At 31.8% G+C, this 19,159-nt stretch overlaps 2 protein-coding genes across 2 annotated transcripts in view; both read right to left on the bottom strand.

The window, feature by feature from the left end:
• LOC119602245 (LIM/homeobox protein Lhx2) overlaps positions 1-19,159 on the bottom strand; it is a 90,225-nt gene that overhangs the window by 57,724 nt on the left and 13,342 nt on the right. The gene's annotated exons all lie outside the window — the stretch shown is intronic.
• LOC119602247 (UV excision repair protein RAD23 homolog A-like) lies at positions 16,662-17,864 on the bottom strand. The gene has a single exon (XM_037953659.1). The coding sequence runs from the start codon at positions 17,730-17,732 to the stop codon at positions 16,902-16,904; it is 831 nt and encodes a 276-aa protein (XP_037809587.1). The 5' UTR covers positions 17,733-17,864; the 3' UTR covers positions 16,662-16,901.

The following is a 19,159-nucleotide window of genomic DNA, read 5'->3' as shown; positions in this document are numbered from 1 at the left end:
ATGCTAACCACCATAGAAAAATAATTAATAATCTTTTTGTTCCTTAATTGAAATGGCTTTATGAGGGATAGCAGTGATCTTAACAAGATCATGCTGCTTGGAAATTAAATTTTGAACTCGTAAAATATTGATACTGACATCTCTGGTTTATTTTATTTTAATCTCTAGATTATTTGAATAAGCCGGAGATAATTGGCGACATTATCTTCCGATATACAATCCGAGAAGTAATACAAATCTTTAAGAAACCACTAGGGGTTTTTATACAGATTAGGCTTGGGTTACCTTCCCCGCCGCAACACAGCATGTTGTCTTTACTGACAATCCATTAAAGAAAAGGCGATCCACGCAGTTTTGGCAGCCAGTAACCAAAACCAAAGGAAACTCCAATTAAATTGTGCAATCGTGTAATTCGCAAATTAATTTCAACGCAATTATAAAATTGAACACAACAACAACAAAAGCAAAATGTGAACAAACCAAGAAAAAGGAGACACAACAAAACAATAAAGAATTTGAACCCAAAATATGAAGTTGCATGTAAAATGTAGCTTATTTAGAAGGCCAGCTGATGATGATGACGACTACGATGATGTTGATGATATAAGAAAAAATATCACGTGTCTTTTATATTATACGAAGTAGAGCAACAACCACCACGTTTTTCCTAAACAGTAGGAAAAACCCGGTAAATGTTTGGGCAAAAGAGAGAGACACTCTCCGTGTGTGTGTGAGTTTGATTTAATTTTGTTGGAAAGCCTTAATGCGTATTAAAAATTAATTCCCATATTGTTAACTGGTAGAAATAATAATGAAATAAAAAAAAGGAATTGAACCACCATTAAATCAAAAATCCTCCCCTTTAAATTACATGTTCAGCATTAGAATAATTTTGCCAGCACTGCACTTCACTACTGAAGTTGACAGTCAAACCACCACCACCACCGCCACAATTCTGCTCTAAGATTTTAATTATTTAGATTACAAATATGTTTTAAAAATAGGCATTATAATAATGATGCTGCTGCTCATTTTATATAAGTTTAATCATGTGAAAATTATAATTAAATAAATCTTTTTTTTTTCTTTGGTTTAAATTAAATGCTTGTTTTAAATTTAAGTATGTATTTGTTGCTTTTGGTCTTTTGTTGTTTTTTTTTTAATTTAAGTAATTTTATGTATGCAAAACAAATGTTCTAAACCAGACAAACACATTCTAAAGAACTGTGGGAATACAGTTCATTTAAATTGTTTTTGAACTGCATAAATTTCTTTCTTTAAAAGATTCTTTAGAAATTCTTCAAGTTTTTTTTTTAAATAAGAAAATCATCTTGAATGATGTTATTGCTTTCAAATATTTTAACTGAAATGTTGTTAATTAAGAGAGTAAGAGAGAGAGATTTTTTTAAAACAGGGGGAACATTATTTAAAGATATATGTATTTGAAAAATAAGGAAAGTCTCTAATGATCATAGAACAAAATATTAAATCTGTTGAAATCCAAGTTGTAGATATTGGATTCTACAAAATCATTTGACTTTATAGAGTTAAGTCATGCAGTATAATGTGGGAGTTGCGGCAGAGATTGTAATATATTCTCTGGGTTTCTCAAAAGAGAGAACAACTTCCACATATTATTATGAACGGGTCTGGAGTATAAATTGTTATTTTTCTTATTTCTTATAGGCCAATGAAAATCTTAAGAGTTTAACTCCCTAATTCGGGAGAATTTGTAAATTTGTGGAAATCCCCAAAAGAACCAAGCGATACTTCTAAAACAAAACCGTTTCCCTTACAACTTCGAAACGTTGTAAATATTTGGTATTTTACAGGTAACGGAGAAAAGATCTGTCATTATAATAGGAGCCACAAGAGACTTGAAAACAAATTTATCGGAATGTGATAAAATGTATGGCTGCTTATTTCGATTCGATTGATTTGGATTATAGCGTTAATCGGAAGGTTAAAAAAATAATCAACTTGTTTAATTCGGACGATTTTTAAAGTCAATTTAAAATAAAAACTAAGTATCGTTGTTGTCAGTCAACTTCAGCTTATCGTGGCTTATTATGGATTTAACAAGAGGAGATTCATAATTCAGTGGTGTTAAGTCACCTGATCTTGTGAAGACAATTTAATGATACTTATATAAGTGGATTATGACATTTACTGTAAAAATGCTTGGTGTTTTAATGAAATCACGCCTTAAAACGATTGGACTTACTGACATGCATTACTCGCTAGAGAAATATATCTCTTGGTTTAGAGAATTCTTAATAAATCGTTTGTGACAAGCTTTACAAAAGATTTAGAGCTCTCTTTTTGAAGCCATATATTTGACTCATGATCTGACGTTCTTAGAATTTTAATCAGAGATTCTTTTAACAAATGTATAGTGTGAAGAACTAAAGGACATTTTAGAATTGTTCTGCTGATATTAAGGCATTTCGATTCAGATTCCTCAGCAGAAATCAGTCTTAGATTAGCAAAATTTGACGGATTTCTATTTCTAAATTTGGGTACTATCGTACCCAGCACTGTTTTATCTAGCACTGCATTATCAAATGTACAAGAAAAACAATATAAACAATCAAGTCAAAGGGACTTCGTTTTGACAGAACCACTCTACTCGTTAGATGTAATCTTGTTTAGAATTATATCCTGCCTGTAGCCGTGAGAAATCTCAAGAGGTTTAGAACCAGATATCTCACCAAGATTGGATATGAAGTAACTCCCAATGAAACGGTTTCTCTTAGCGGATAGAGCAGGACATTCGCAAAGAAAATGGGCGACCGTCTCTTTCTTTTCCAACGCAGACAGAATTCATTCGGTGACAGCATCCAGTGACCAGTTATTACTGTTATTAGTTGCGGAGTTGCGAGATATCTTGAGCGATCCTGGAGAAATTCAGAGCAGTATAATCAGGTAGTATAATCACTATGTTGTCACGAACATAGAGATCATATAGTACCCTACAGACTGACATTATCGCATATATTTCAGCTTGAGACAAACTGCAGTTATAAAGAAGGCAGTGTGTAATATTGATCCCAGCTTCTTCACAGAATTCACCAGAACCATCGCTATAGTTCTTTTTAGAATCTTCTGTAAAAGATTCATATGGTATATTCGCTCGGTAGGTAATCCCTACATCATTCGTTTCTGGAAGAAACACTGACTTTGAAAGCTCTCTCCAAGTTCCTGAGTGGAGTAATATAGTCGGACGGCTGGTTCAAGATTGGTGGCAGTAGGCAAGTTTGTATTTATGAAGAATTTTTAAGTTTAATCTTTAGATATGAGATTTGCATTTTGAGAATCGCCTTGAATAACCAAACACATGTGGATAGCATGGATGTGGTTAAGCGTTTTGAAACATTAATACTTTGTGATCCCATTAAAAATGTTCAGATAAAACCATGATTAAAAACTTAAACATCATCATTATAGTTTTTTGTTTCTTATTTCCAAACTTTAATTTGTTATATTAAATATCTACTATTAAGCAAATTATTATTTTTTCTATTTAAACATTTAAATTGATTTTTTTTTCAATATTTCCCTTATTTGTCGTTAGTTAATTATTTCTAGAGAAGCAAAGCTAAATCATTATTAACTAATTAATTTTTATATTTTGCAGTTTTTTTGCTGGTAAAATAAATCTTTTTAACAATTAAAAAAAATGTTTTTTATACATTTTCGTATGTTTATGAATAATTTAATTATTGTTTAAATGTTAATTAGTACACCTCGTTGTAGAGTACAGGCTGTTGTAGTTGTTATTGTTTTGCATTTGTATGCAATAAACTGCATGACTGCAGCAGCAGCCGACCAAAGCCCCACCAAGAAGTTGTAGTAGCAAAAAAAAAAAAAAAGAAAGAAAAAACAAAGTTTGAAGACAAACAAAAACAAAACAAACTCACTAACAAACAGTTGGCAAGGCTGTAAAAAAACAAACACAACCAAATTGTTAAGGGGGACTAAGAGGGACGGTCATAAACAGAGAGCGAGTGAGCAAGAAGAAAAAAAAATACAGCAAAAGATACTTTATAACTTGACAGACACGCATTTGGCACTAATTGCATAAAAATATAATAAAAAAAATTAAATTAAAAAAATAACAGCAACAAACACAATTTAAAGGAACGTGCATTGTTGACGCGCTCTACACATGGCAAAAAAAAAACGAACGAAAACTGCAACAACAACTATAAAAACTCAATTTAGTTAAAAAAGTAATGTATCTTCGTTGTTGGCGTTGTTGTTTTTTTTTCTTTTAGTTTTTTTTTTTCAAGTTAAAGAAAAGTCGTTAATTAGTGGAAAAGGCTTGCTTAAGCGTTAATTAAGTTTTGTTGCTTTTAGCAATGTATACAACGATGTTGTTGTTGTTGTTGCTGCTGTTGTTGTTCTTGTTATTTGCACTATCAGTCGCATTCACTAACAATTCATTTATTTGTATGTTACCGGCCAAATAAACGGAAAATGCCAACAAATTTATGTGTATGTAATGGCAATAGTAACAACCACAACGACAATAAAAACAACAACTTACTAACAACATTAAGAAAATAATTATACATACTAAACATATGTATGCTTGCTACGAGGCATAATTGATAAGTTTCTGATATAGTTTAAATCAAAAGGTTCGTGCTTGCTGCTGCAATCTATAATTATAGAATCGGATCGTGGAATCCACAAACAGATTTTCATTTGATGAAGTGTCCTGGTTTGGAATCCTTTACAATTAATTACAAAAATATATTTATTTGGGTCTTTCAACTCCGCAAGCTATACGGCCAGATTCAGATTCCTATAGTCATGAGTAGTTTTATTAAAATCGTATTCCCCGTTTTAAATTACAAACTTATCTTGGTGTTATTAGGCTAATATCCGATATTGCCTAATTTTGGAACTTTTGCTAATACAACCAATAAATCTTGAATTGGCTTCGTCTTTTCAAATCGGTTCCAGTTTCCAAAGTGTCCTATTCTGGGACTTTCTTATGCTGAAACTTTAGTTTTTACCTCAATGAATCCACAATTCCCCGAAGTGTCCTATTTTGGAGCATTCTTACCATCCACCCCATTTATAAAAATGGTTTCGGATTGCGTTTGGAAACTTCAAACTTTTCTTTGTGTTATTTAAATCAGAAGACTATTAACCGATATTTTCTAATTTTGAGGCTTTTGACTGCGCAATATTTAAGTCTAGTATCGGATGCCGCGTTTCAAATCGATTCCATTTTCTAATCATGAATAATAAGGGATTATTTCGCTCAAGTTGAGTTTTCGCGATTTCATGCATAAATCCTTCTCGCGAATGCCCTACCAATTAGTTCTTCTATGAGAGAACTAAGTTCTTGAAAAAAAACGCAGAAGCTTTTCGTCTTCAAGTTTTCTTCAAACATGTAAAGTGTAATCTCAATACGGATTTTGGATCAAAAAGTAATGATTTTGAAGATGTCTATCTTTCCACAAACATTTTTTAAGATACTTTTTTGGAACATTCTTACTAGGTCTGTAATTCACAAATAAACAGCTGATATGAAATGACATTTTGTATAACTCACATGGCAACTCTATGAACTTTTTTCATAACAGTACAGTTCAAGTAGCCAGATCGTTAAACAATTCCAAAGCAACAATTCAATGTTGTCAATACCTCAAATGAGGAAATTGAAAAATTTCTAATTTGCCCCTCGCTAAAAAAAAGAAACCAATATACAACATATTATTTTATTTCATGCCACACCATCTCATTGTAAAATGTAAGGAGAGTTCGCATAAATGAATTTTTTTCTTCAGTTTTTTTTTTCAATTTTTTTGCTCTGCATTTTTAATTAAAATGCAATTCTTTGTTAAGTTTGAAAAATATAGTTGTTGTACATGTAGTGTTTCTTAACATTTTCATTTTTTTATTATTTTTCATGTTGCACGAGTATCATTAATACACACCATAAATCCAGTTTTGTTAATTTGTTTTCTAATTAATCATTTATTAAAGTAAAAAAAACAGAAACAATTCCAATAAAATTTTTTCTTATTTTCTAAACATCCTTTCATGCATAAATTGACACTAGGCTGAGTAGAAAGAAATAGAATATTGATTTCAAAAAAAAACATTTTTAAATCAATGTAACGGAAATCGTAAACGATCATGTTTGGTGGCAAATATAGGAAACTGTTTTAGAGATTAATGGTTTAAGGATGTTTTAAAGTTGGTTAGGTAATTAAAACTAATTTGTATTTAAATGGAAAAGACAACTATTTTTCAATTTTAATAAAAAAATTTAATTACTTAATAGCAATAACATGTCAATACATGTTTATAAGATATATGAAGATAATAGCAAGATCATTGTTATAGTCTTAATTTGTGGGAATTATAAAAATGTAATCAAATCTCTTAATATAGAACAGTTATTGCAAAGGTTTTTCTTAAACATTTTCCTAAATTCCTCTTCATCAGAAATCGGAATATGGTGTTCCCGTTTATCACTTAGGAGGAATCTTCAATGATTGATCTTGAGTTAAATTTTTGAAGGAAACGTTTGAAGAACTCATATACATACATATTCTTATGGCTGATCTGATTGAAGTACAAACAAGCCAGTCTAGAAATGAAATTAAAACTAAGCTTGTTTTAGTCACAGCTCCAGAGTAATGAAACTCTCTTCTTCATTTTAGAACGAAACTAAGTGCAGTCAGATAATAAAAGTCTGTAGATCTTTTGTTAACGCTGGACCACTAACCCAATACACAAAAATTATTGATGGATATTGTTCTAAAAGGCAGCTTTCGAGGATTAAGATGCCCAGGATCTTAGATACTTAAATTCCGTACCACAGACTAAGAAAAACTTTTTCAAAGATCTCGTATAATTCAGAAGATTTTCGATATTTTATTTATCTGTTCTTCTCCGATATTCTAACAATCAAGTGTTATTCTAAAAAACCAAGTAATCAAGGCAACGTTAAACAGTTGGACCAGACAACCTAGATCCCACAACAATGTGATATTCTGTAAAGATCAGAATCCTTAGGCAAAAGTATATATTTTAAAGAAAGAACTCTCGGCAATAGTTAAACTTCTTCAATATACAATAATAAAGTTTGAACATCCAAGAAATTGATTCCATTTTAAACAGACCCTGTTAAAGATTGAAACAAATTAAGAATGATTCACTTTATTAGGATGCGAGGACAAACTTTTAAATATTAGAGAGTCACGGACGACTCTCGGTCTAACTACATAGGATAGCAACTTAATTGATCAGCTCATTTGGGTCCATCAATTTTGATTCCGTAATGATTATTATGATCGTAGGAGTCCTTTTATTATATTACTATCTACTTCCAGAGAGAAACAAACCGAATCGATTTAAAAAGTTGCGAATGTTCGGAAGATTTGTGGGAGATAGCTCTTCCATTCCTAAGAGAAAAGCGGAACCAAAACATTGTTCCCTGCTCTCAGTGAATGTCGGACAAGTCTCCTGGCATGATTACCAATAACACAGTGTCGCATAATAGCGTTTTTATATGGTCCCTACTAAGACCTAGCAGTTCCGTTTGGTAAATTTTTCAAGGCCCATAATGTTTGATGGAAACAAGATAGAGACATCGATAGTAGTTTGTTTAAACTGGCAATATTTTACTAATGGAAGCAATTAAATTGAATTGAAGAGGCACAAAGCACTGCGACCTATGTGTGGATCATTTGTGCAGCCCGTTGGTTCACCATGCCAGATTTCAGATTTCACTTTCAAAAGTCACATTTAGCTTTGGAAAAATGGAAGCAAATTAGTAGTACATAATTTCTCTGGTGGGTATTTGAAAGAATGAATCTTAAAAATAGACAGTCTTGGAACTTAGTATTTTGTAAAACTTTCATGGTTCAGTTTACAAAAATTAAATTTATAGATAAAAACATTATTTTAAAAGCATCTTCTTTAGTTAAAACAAAATTTTAGTTGCAACAACTAAAAAATTCATTCAATGCTATCAAATCTGACTAATGATTGCAAATTTGATTGCTACAAGTGAACTGGTTTCCTCGAAAAATTCTATAATTTATTCTTAATTAGAAAAGATGAATAATTTAAAAAAGATTTTCAAAATACTTACATAGAAAAGTTAGACCGTTAGATTAAACCGTCTAAGTTGAGAGCGAATATAAACAATTGAAGATTTTCTCTTTTGCGTCAATCAAAGATTCGCTTCAAACGAATCAGCTGGTTTCGTAATAAACACGTACGTTAATAAAGAATAATTTTTTTTAAATTATTTATTTAAACAATTTAGCACAATTTTCAATTTATGTGTATTTAATAAATTTTTTTCTAGCTTTTGTATTTCGCTTTCTTTAAACTAAACACTTTTCTTGTTGTTATTATTTGCACACAATTACGTATTGTGTATTTAATTTGATTTTTCAAAAGATTTTGAATTTGTTTTCTTGCTATTGATACGTGTTGTTGTGGTTGTTGTTGTTGTTAATGTTTATATGGGTATACAGTTGGATGTTAGATGATTGGATAAATGTTGTATGAATGGTGTTGTTTCTAACGCACGTTAATTGAGATGTTGTTTATTTGCTTTATTTGTATATTTATTTTTTCTACTTTGATTTGCAGACAATTTGAAAGAAAACTGATGCAGGCAAATCGTATATGGTATGGTCACTCAGCAGCACCAGTAGTAGCCAATTAATGCAGGGAAAGAAGTTTAGCAAATTTTGTCGATATTTTTTCTTTGTATCTATCAGATTGGTTAAGTGTTAACTGCTAAATAACACCTGTATGTATGTATGTATGTGAGTTTACTGAATGAAGTGAGAAAAATAATTGCACGTTTTCTAGGTAATTTGTTGTTGTTTTAACAAATTTTCTATATTTGTTTTGTTAGAATGTAATTAACTAAAATTGATTTATTTTTTTAGCAATTTACTTTTCAAAAATTTTTTGTTGCCACTAATCTTTTTCACACTTTTTTTATTTCATACAAAACGCCAAAACATATAAACACTTTAAATGACTTCTACTAGATTTGATGATGGATCACTAATGACTTTGAATTAATGTTGTTGTTGTTGCATTCTTTCGTTTTATTTAGAACAAGTGAGTGAGATAATGACACTGACACTTTCGTAGCAACACTAAAAATAATGTCAATTTCAATTCTATTTGTTTTTATTTTCTTGTTGTTTAAAGTGAATGCACTTGATTTGTTGTTGCTGTCGTTTTTTTTTTTTTTTGTATTTTTCTTATAAATTCCTTTTAATTTGAATTCTTATTGGTATTTGATTTTGTTTTTGCAAGACAGAAATTATTTTTATTTATGCACAAAACCGTTTAATCTACCGCTCAAACGTCTGTTGGCGCCGACTATACTTCGACGAATGAATTGTTTGTGTCTAGCAAAACATTTATGTTGCCAATGCAATTTTTCATTCATTTCTACGTTTCATTTGTAAGAAGAGAGAGATAGAGAGAGAGAGAGAGTAAGCGTGTGATAAAACAAAAATAAATAAACAACTGCTAACAGAGATGTATCTCCTAGTGAGACCGGCTTTTCTTTGTATGTAGTTATTATGCTCTCGTTCTCTCTTTTGGTCTAAGTGTTTGTATTTATTTTCAGAGGGGGGCTGAAATTTTTACACCATGCCGGTCGGTTCATTTCCACAAGGGTAATTGTTATGTGTGTGAGATTGTTTAAACGTTCATTTATTCCAGTATAAAAGTTGTCTTAAAGCTAATAACTTTTTTAGAATATGATCGAATAATTGTCTAATATATTAAAAATTACAACTCCTTACTTAATGACTTAATCTAAAATTAAAAAAAAAAATAAACCGTACTCGAATCAGTACTGATTCAAAAATACGGTAAGTACGATTTTCCTTAAATCAAGAACAAAATACTTAGGTCATGTACGAATTGGTTAAGTATGATAAACTTAATTTAAACCTATTTTGGGTCAAAGTGATCTTACAATGTATTATTTTAAGAATTTTCGGTCTGACTTAATTTCAAATGCATACTAGATTCAAAATAAAAGTAAGACTGTTTTAAGAATGTAATAGATTGAATTAATCCCAAAATGGACTTAATTTGAGCTCAATTCGTACTTGATGTCAGAAGCAGCATTTACTCTTGATCTAAAATGGAATCAGTTTAGATTTATGATAGAAATAAGATCGATTGAAGAATGTAAGATTAAATTATTTCCAAAATAGACTTAATTTAAGCTCAATTCGTTCTTTATTTCAGAAACAGCATTTACTCTTGATCTAAAATGGAATCAGTTTTGATTTATGATAAATATAAGATTGATTTAAAAATGTAAGATATTAAATTAATTCCAAAATGGACTTAATTTAAGGTCAATTCGTACTTGATTTCAGAAGCAGCATCTACACTGAATCTGAGAGAGGGCAAAAAAACGGGGTAGATTCCTATTGTATTGATTCTCTTAAACACTATCGCAACTTACATGTAGAATATATCCATTTCGATTAGTCTTTCGATCGCACAACAGACAAAATTTGGTCTTGAGGTATATGTGTTCTGAGTCATTAATGTTTTAGAAGGTGAGAGTTTAATATTTCATTCGGCGATACAAATGAGCCTCCCAGAATACTCGCTCTAAGTGGCCATAGTGACTGACGGTTACAAAGCACATGTTAGAAGGTTTCACCCAGCAATTCACAAAATCTACATAACCTCGTCACATTGTTGCCCAGAATGTGCCAGTAGTATCTAAGTCCACAGTGTCCAATATAAAGTCCCGTTAGTAGTCTTTGATCACTCTTGTTAAGCGACTTTTGACATTTACCTTTATTTAGCGTTATGAAGCTTTTTGACTGTCTGAATCCCGAGTGGCGGAGAAAATTTTTTTTCAATTTGGGCCATATATTCCCGCTACAGTGTTCCCATTTATCTATTTGAACCATTCCTGTCACCAAGTTAGGTTCACCCATTGGACCTCTTATTGCTATAATAACCTCAAAGACCAGATTTGCGCGCCTCATCCTTTATAAGGAGGTGGGACAACATCTCATGGCCCCCGTTATGGAAACAGAAATGAGACGATAAATTCTATTGAATTTGATCAGCATGTTTTTTCCACCAAGTTAGGTTAACCCATTGGGCCGCTTATTGGTATAAGAACCTCAAAGACTCTGTGTAGCCACAGAACTGTTGATCCACAGTCTGGAATTCATACACATGGATCAATCATAAATGTATTCATAATACTCATGTGTCCCACCAGGTTGCCAGCTCTTAAACTGGTTATTTCAGCAGCTTCTATAGCTTCTTAGATTGACTTTTCGAGAGTACTAACCCAATGCTGTCATGAACCCATTTTCCAAAATCAAAAATTTTTTTAAACGATTATAACAGTTCTAAAAACCAGTTTACCAGACTCCTCTAGTCTAAGTAAATTACCCAAATACTTGCTCTCTTGTGATAACAAATAAACTTTCCAATGAGAAAATGAACCCTTAACACGTGTTAAATGAATACAACAATCTCTTTCGCTCTCTCTTTAAATAATTTCTATAAAATACAAACACTCCCTCTCACACTCTTAAGCTATCTCTCTCAATAATGTTTCTTAAAACGGTGCTTTAGGGGTTGTTGTTTATGTTAACTGTTTGTGAAAGTGTATTAACCGCATGTGTATGAGTGAAAGGAAATAAAACTTCATTGGTTGTTGGCCAAAAAGGAAAGCCGCAGCAATATTTAAACATAGAGTTAATAACAAAAGAGCCTACAGACAGGAGTACAACAACTACAAACAGTTATGCGCAAATAAAATAGCACCTAATGTGTAGGAGGAGCAAACATACAACAACAACCTAAAGTATATAAAACGTTATATACTAAGGATGTGTTGTTTATTTACACACAAGTTGTTGTCAAAAAAACTTGACATTTAGCAAAGAAATGGTTGACAGGTAGTTTATAAATTAGCTATCAAGAAGGTGAGGAAGAGAGAGAGAAAGAAAAAAAGTAGTTTTAGTTTTGTTAGTATTACTAACAGGACTTTTTGTTATTGTGGCGCTTTAATCAATCAGTCATTTAAGCTTTTAATTAATGGCTTTGGCGAATAAGAGAAACCTGCAAAAAAGCAACAACAATAACAATAATATTTGCTTTTTTAAGTAGAAAAGGATGGTGTTTATGCTTTTAGAAATTAACCCCTTCATTTAAGAAATATTCCTAAAATAGGGGTGGTTGTTTAGTTTAACAGTTTATCATTTATCAGTAACAGAAATACAAATCCTTTTTAGATTATGGAAATTTAATAATTGCATTTACTAGCTTCTTATGCTGCAACAACCAGCAACTACCACTTTGTGGTCTGACTTGTCTAATGACCTGTCAAATGGATGTAAACACTGTGATTTCATTTCACACCATCAGTTTTGAAAAACAATTTTTTCACAGCATTTGTCTTCTTCTTCGACTTTATGCTAAGGTTTCTCATAGTTCAAAATATTCTGTCAAAGGGGAGGGTGGGTGTTGGTGTTGTTGTTACGGTTTATTTTAAATTTATTAAAAATAATTTTCATTACGAAATGTTTTCATCTACATTTTTTCACCTTTTAATTACATTTAAAATAAATGTGAATTCATTACATGTGTAGTTTTTCACAATTACAGTTTATTGTTGTTGTACTCGGTTGGATAAATGACTGAAAGAATAAACCAACGCCAAGCGCATAAATAAATGAATGGATGGATGGTTGGCCAAAGTTGCTGTGTGGTGGTATCCCATCAGTTTTAATACAACATCATTTATCTTACTAATTTGCCACAATCTAATACATTAAATGATCATCATAAAGAACATTTCAATTAAAATAATTAACAACAGAGAAAAAAAAAATGAAAGAGAATCATACTTAACTACACGTATGTAGGAATCACTGTGGCATGCAACATTATTAAATTAGTACAAATTAAAATAAAAAATTTGATTTTATGGAAAAACATTTAGTTTTAGTGAAAAGAAGATTTGGAAAATTTGGATTTTTAGTGAAAATTTAGATTTTTAGTGAAAGTTCGGATTTTTAGTGAACATTTGTTCTTGGTATTTTTTAGTGAAATTTTGGATATTTGGTAAAATTTATAGATTTTTTGTGAAAATTGGGAATTTTAGTAAAACTTTATATTTTTAGATGAATTTATGCGATTTTAAAGGGCCATAAAATTTTATCACTTCTCAATTGCCCTAGATGTTTTGCATCATTGAGGAGAGTGGTCGAAGAGAAGCTTTGCAAAGTAACTACATTTCAATAACTTTGCGAAGCTTCGGCCCAGGATCATACTATTCAAGATAACATTTTTAAAAAATCATAGAATTTTTGCTCAAGACGTTTTGCATCATTGAGGAGAATGACCGAAGAGAAGCTTTGCAAAGTTACTATATATCAATAACTTTGCGAAGCTTCGGTCCGGGATCATATCGATCAAGATAAAATTTGTAGAATCTTTGATATTGCTTCGTGATTTGTAATTTTAAAATTGAGAAGAAGATTCGAAATCATCCCTGTTGGTGTTGATGTTTGTAACGCACAATAATATTGATCCTATACCCATCTTTAAGTATACCAGTCGGCTTAGAATCATTTTCTGAGTCGATTTAGCTATGTCCGTCCATCCATGTAAACCTTGTAATCAATCTACAGGTCAATTTTGATGGTTATTCAATGAAATTTGTACCAAGAACGAAACCTATTGAAAATGATTAATATCGGACCATTATTTCACCTAGCCCCCATACAACTAAACCTTCCGAATAGGGATTTTGAACTGATTATTATACTTAATATACTCGTACTTCAATAAAAAGCGGCACAACTTAGTTTTATACCAGCCTTGATGACCCTGATGAATTTTGTAATGATCACGCCTCATTTGACTCTAGCCCCCATACAAAGACCGCTTCAGAAAATGTCTTAAATGTTCACAATTCGCTTAAAATGACTATAGTCGACATGAAATTCATCATAAATACATTTTATGTTATCATAAATCAATCCACCAAACTATATGAGGATCGGTCCATAATTCCTCCAAGCTTCTTTCAGAAACTGACTCTAATTTCTTACTTGTTGACGCTACGGTCGTAGTTACGCTTTCTTACAGTAAATCACTCTTATAACAATGTTGACTTGGCCCTCATTTATCTCGGAACGAAGTGTCAGCGATTTTTTATTGTTGTGCCGACAGGACCTGTTTAATAGGTGGCGCTTTAAATCTCTTTTTTAATGACTTCTATAGAATGTGTCACTATAAGTAGGAAAAAGAAAAGCTAGGAAACATCCTCAGCCTCTGCAGTGTATTGTCAGGAATAGTATTGCTATTTTGTACCGCCCATTCTTGGATATATAAGGACGATCTCTCGATAATCGACATTCGCAAGATACATTTGTTCACGCGAGTCTTAAAGTGATTCGATTCTATATCGAACATAGACACCTATCTCACCTGTGGACTAAGGTATGATACTTTACGTGAAACACAGAGAAGCCTATCTAGCGATCCAAGTGAACGGTTTCCTCTATAAACCAATCTTTTGTGTCTCCTTTCTACAACAATTTATTTCAATTTCAACTAGCCAACAACTTAACAAACCCAGTGTGCCATTTGCTCAACAAGCATTTATAAATGAAGCCTTTTGAAAACAAACGCATTTGAGCACTCAATTAAGCGCAATATATAATTATCTTTTAAACCAAAAGTAACAAGCAGCAGCAGCGGTAAACCAGCCACTCACTCGGTTACAGATACAGAACAACAGAACACAAAATTATGCCCAAATGTCAGCCTACGGAATACATACATACATAAATATGTATGTACGTACGTACGACTTGTAATGAAAATGAGGATGATAATTTGAATGGGAATGATGTTGGGAAGATGATGTTCATGATGGTGGTTGTTGGAAGAAAACAACAACTTCTTTACTAATTATAATTAAACATGCGAACAAATAAGCTTGGAAAATCTACCAAAAATTGAAGTAAAACACAACAACAAGAAAAAAAACCTCCTGAAAGCAACAACTCTTACAAAATATAAAAACGCATTATTTTAATTCATCCGCGTGTATCAAAGATGCAAAATGTTAGAAGCAATACAATGATATATAAAGGCCACAAGTTGATTGCCTTTCATGCTGGAGAAACAAATATGAGTTTGAGGGAGAGATAGCTATGGAAAAAGACAAACACAACAAGTCTGTCTGTATGATGTAGTAGAAATGAAAATTGAAACATTTAAAAATTTATTCCAACTCAACTCAAGTACGAGTGCGATTTTTTGCAACGAATGGCTTACACACGTGCCAGCATGTAATCAAGCTCATCACATGATTGCATTTCTTTTTGTTTCCCTTGCTTCTTTTCTTTTACTTCTCTATATTATAATTATTCGGTGAATTAATATACTTTTTCAATTAAAATAAATAAAGAGCTAGAGCAGCATCCATCCCTTGGTTATGAAAAAGCAGCAATTAATTTAGTTTGTAATTAAATGGCATCTTTCTTTTTTTTTTTGATTGACCGGACTTGGTTAATATGCTTTGTTGCCTGAAGCACGTGGTTGCTTGAAATTAAGAATTGGAAAAAAATTACCAATTCATTTTATGCAATTATGTTCAACTAATTTTAATGTCTTAAGGACACGCTCCCCTTTTTTAAAAAAAAAGTGGGGTTAGGAAGTAATTATCAATTATAGTTTTATTAAATCATTCATTACCAACATAAGCTTTCGGAAATTGTAACTTAAACATAATAGGATTTGTGTTGGAAATATGGAATCAATTTTAGATTATAAAAACATATAAAAACATCTTAAAATTTTACAAAAAATAAAATTTTTCACTAATATTTGTTCGTTATCCATAAACTCAGGAACTAGGCACCTGATATATTTCAGGGATCGTAAGATTTCCTGTAAAGTTTTAAATTTGTTCGACAGATGGCGTCAAAGCTTTAATTTTAAGTCAATAACACCTAAATCGCTAAAGCGATTATAGAGTCAAGGGTCTTTAACACGAACCGGACACCCCTAGTTTCAAATTAAAAAATTAAATTTTTCTCTAAAAATTCAAATTCCAAATTTTACTAAAAATTTAAATTTTCACAAAAAATTACAAATTTCACAAAAAATCATAATTTTTACAAAATATTCAATATTTCCTAAAATCTAAATTTTCGCTTAAAATAAAAAATATTTCACTAAAATCTCAATTTTCAATAAAATTTAATATTTCACAAGAAAATAACAATTTTCACGAAAAAACACAGTTTTTACTGAAATCTAAATTTTCATTAAAAATCTAATTTTTTTCTGTAAAAATTTCAATTTTCACTATAAACTAAATTTTCAAAATTTTTGCAAAAAAATTCAAAATTTCACTAAAATCCAAATTTTAAAATTTCACAAAAATCTAAATTTTTTGCTAAAATCAATTTTCACCAAAATCTAAATTTTCGCGAAAAATCTAAATTTTCACGCAGTCTCAATTTTTCTCTAAAAATTACAATTTTCACTAAAAATTTTAACATTCACTAAAATCTGATTTTCTCTACTAATAGCAAAAAATGCAATGTTCACTAAAACAAAACAATTTTTCATCTAAATTGTTTTTTATTTTTTTATTAATAATTTATTCGATTTTTACAAAAAAAAGAAACATATAAATTCATGGCTTCTATAACTTGTTAATAAAAATAACAAATGAACTATTTATTTTTTTTTTTTTAAATTTAAACAATTCCTTTACACCTCTGACTTCATGGTGTACATCAAGTTGTTTTATTGTTGGTATTTCTTTGAAATACCACAACTAACAGTCTCCTCTCTACCTCTAGACAATTTACACACTACTCATCTTCATCGTCGTCCAAATCATCATCATCGTATTCCTCATCATCGGAACCATCAACCAACATACTAAGAAATTCTTGTTGATTTTCACTAATTAAATTTAATAGCTCGGGATTTGTTTCCCCAACACGTTGTATGGCAGCATCTAACAGTTCTGGATGTTGTTGCAAGGCTTGGCGTAGAGTTTGAAATGTGGGATCACCACGAAACACTTCAAAGGGTGTCATTGATAAGTCAGCATCCGTATCAGAATAACTTTCACCTTCTGGTGTAGAGGGTGAGGTGGGAATGCCTTCGATAAGATATTCTACCGCACGATCGGGGTTATAAAAACTGGCGGCTAAAGCTCTTCTTACATCCGCTTCGGGATAGCCCATGCCCATAATCTGGGCCACTAATTCATCTTTTTTACTATCCCCCGTTGGAGCTGTAGGGGTTTTGAATTCAGCTTCTGCTACTGGTGTCGCCGGCGAGGTAGTAGTAGTTTCATTGTTTTTACTTTCAGTTTTTTCTTGCTCTTTAACTTTATCTGCTGCTATATCTTTAACTGTCTCTTCTTTAACAGCTTGTTGTTCGGCTTTTGGTGGCTCTTCCACCGGCTGCTTTAGAATCATAATTACCAGAAATTTCTTTACATCTATGTTATACGTACTTAGTTTATCGTCATTGACCAGTATTTTACCGGCATAGATTAGTTTTTGCAATTCTGGCCGGACACCAATATCTGGATACAGTGACAATTCCTTTTTCAGTTCATAAACTGTTTTTGTTTCCTCTATATCCACTACTAGAGATTTTTGGTTTAAGGTTTTTATTTGTAATTTCATGTTGTATTTTTTTATATTCTTTGGATTAATTTAATTAATTTTACTACTAAATTTCACAATAATTTCGTTTCAGGTAAATAAACGAAAACAGGCGTGCAATTTCTCACACACATACACTTAATGTTATTTTGACAGTTCAGCACGTTTTGTTATTATTCTTTGTAGTGTTGTATTTTTGCTTTGGTGGTGTATTATTTTAGACGAGTACTTAGTGTGGTGTAATAATATGGTGAATTTAAGCGTATATTAAAATGTAGCGTTATTAAAACATAACTGTTTTTTCCATAATCTAATAACTAATTGTAATTTTGTATTAAAAATGTTATTAAATGTTGATAAAAAAATATTTTAACTTTTAAGTAAATTTACTTTTTATTTACATCAAATTTAATTAGATGCTGGAGTTGTTAACAACTTTTTAAATATTAGACGTTCAGCAAAGTTTTTTGATTTTTTGTACATAATTTAAATTAAGTATTCTGTTAATATCCAGGTTTTCTGGTAAATTGAGGGGGAAAGAGGGCAAAAGGCAGGGGGCGGAGCGACAGACGAACGAACGAACAACGAACGAACGAACGAACGAAACGAACGAACGAAACGCACGAAACGAACGAATCGAACTAACGAACGAACGAACGAAGAACGAACGACTAAGAAGAACGAACGAACGAACGAACGAACGAACGAACGAACGAACGAACGAACGAACGAACGAACGAACGAACGAACGAACGAACGAACGAACGAACGAACGAACGAACGAACGAACGAACGAACGAACGAACGAACGAACGAACGAACGAACGAACGAACGAACGAACGAACGAACGAACGAACGAACGAACGAACGAAACGAACGAACGAACGAACGAACGAACGAACGAACGAACGAAACGAACGAACGAACGAACGAACAACGAACGAACGAACGAACGAACGAACTAACGAACGAACGAACGAACGAAACGAACGAACGAACTAACGAACGAACGAACGAACGAACGAACGAACGAACGAACGAACGAACGAACGAACGAACGAACGAACGAACGAACGAACGAACGAACGAACGAACGAACGAACGAACGAACGAACGAACGAACGAACGACGAACGAACGAACGAACGAACGAACGAACGAACGAACGAACGAAACGAACGAACGAACGAACGAACGAACGAACGAACGAAAGAACGAACGAACGAACGAACGAACGAACGAACGAACTGAACGAACGAACGAACGAATACGAACTACGAACGAACGAACGAACGAACGAACGAACGAACGAACGAAACGAATCGAACTAACTAACTAACTAACTAACTAACTAACTAACTAACTAACTAACTAACTAACTAACTAACTAACTAACTAACTAACTAACTAACTAACTAACTAACTAACTAACTAACTAACTAACTAAC

This window comes from Lucilia sericata, unplaced genomic scaffold (assembly GCF_015586225.1).
Source record: "Lucilia sericata isolate MDLA Ls3-8-SP2 unplaced genomic scaffold, ASM1558622v1 Contig000216F_arrow, whole genome shotgun sequence".
Classification (NCBI taxonomy): domain Eukaryota; kingdom Metazoa; phylum Arthropoda; class Insecta; order Diptera; family Calliphoridae; genus Lucilia; species Lucilia sericata.
This window is presented reverse-complemented; position numbering and strand designations above follow the sequence as displayed.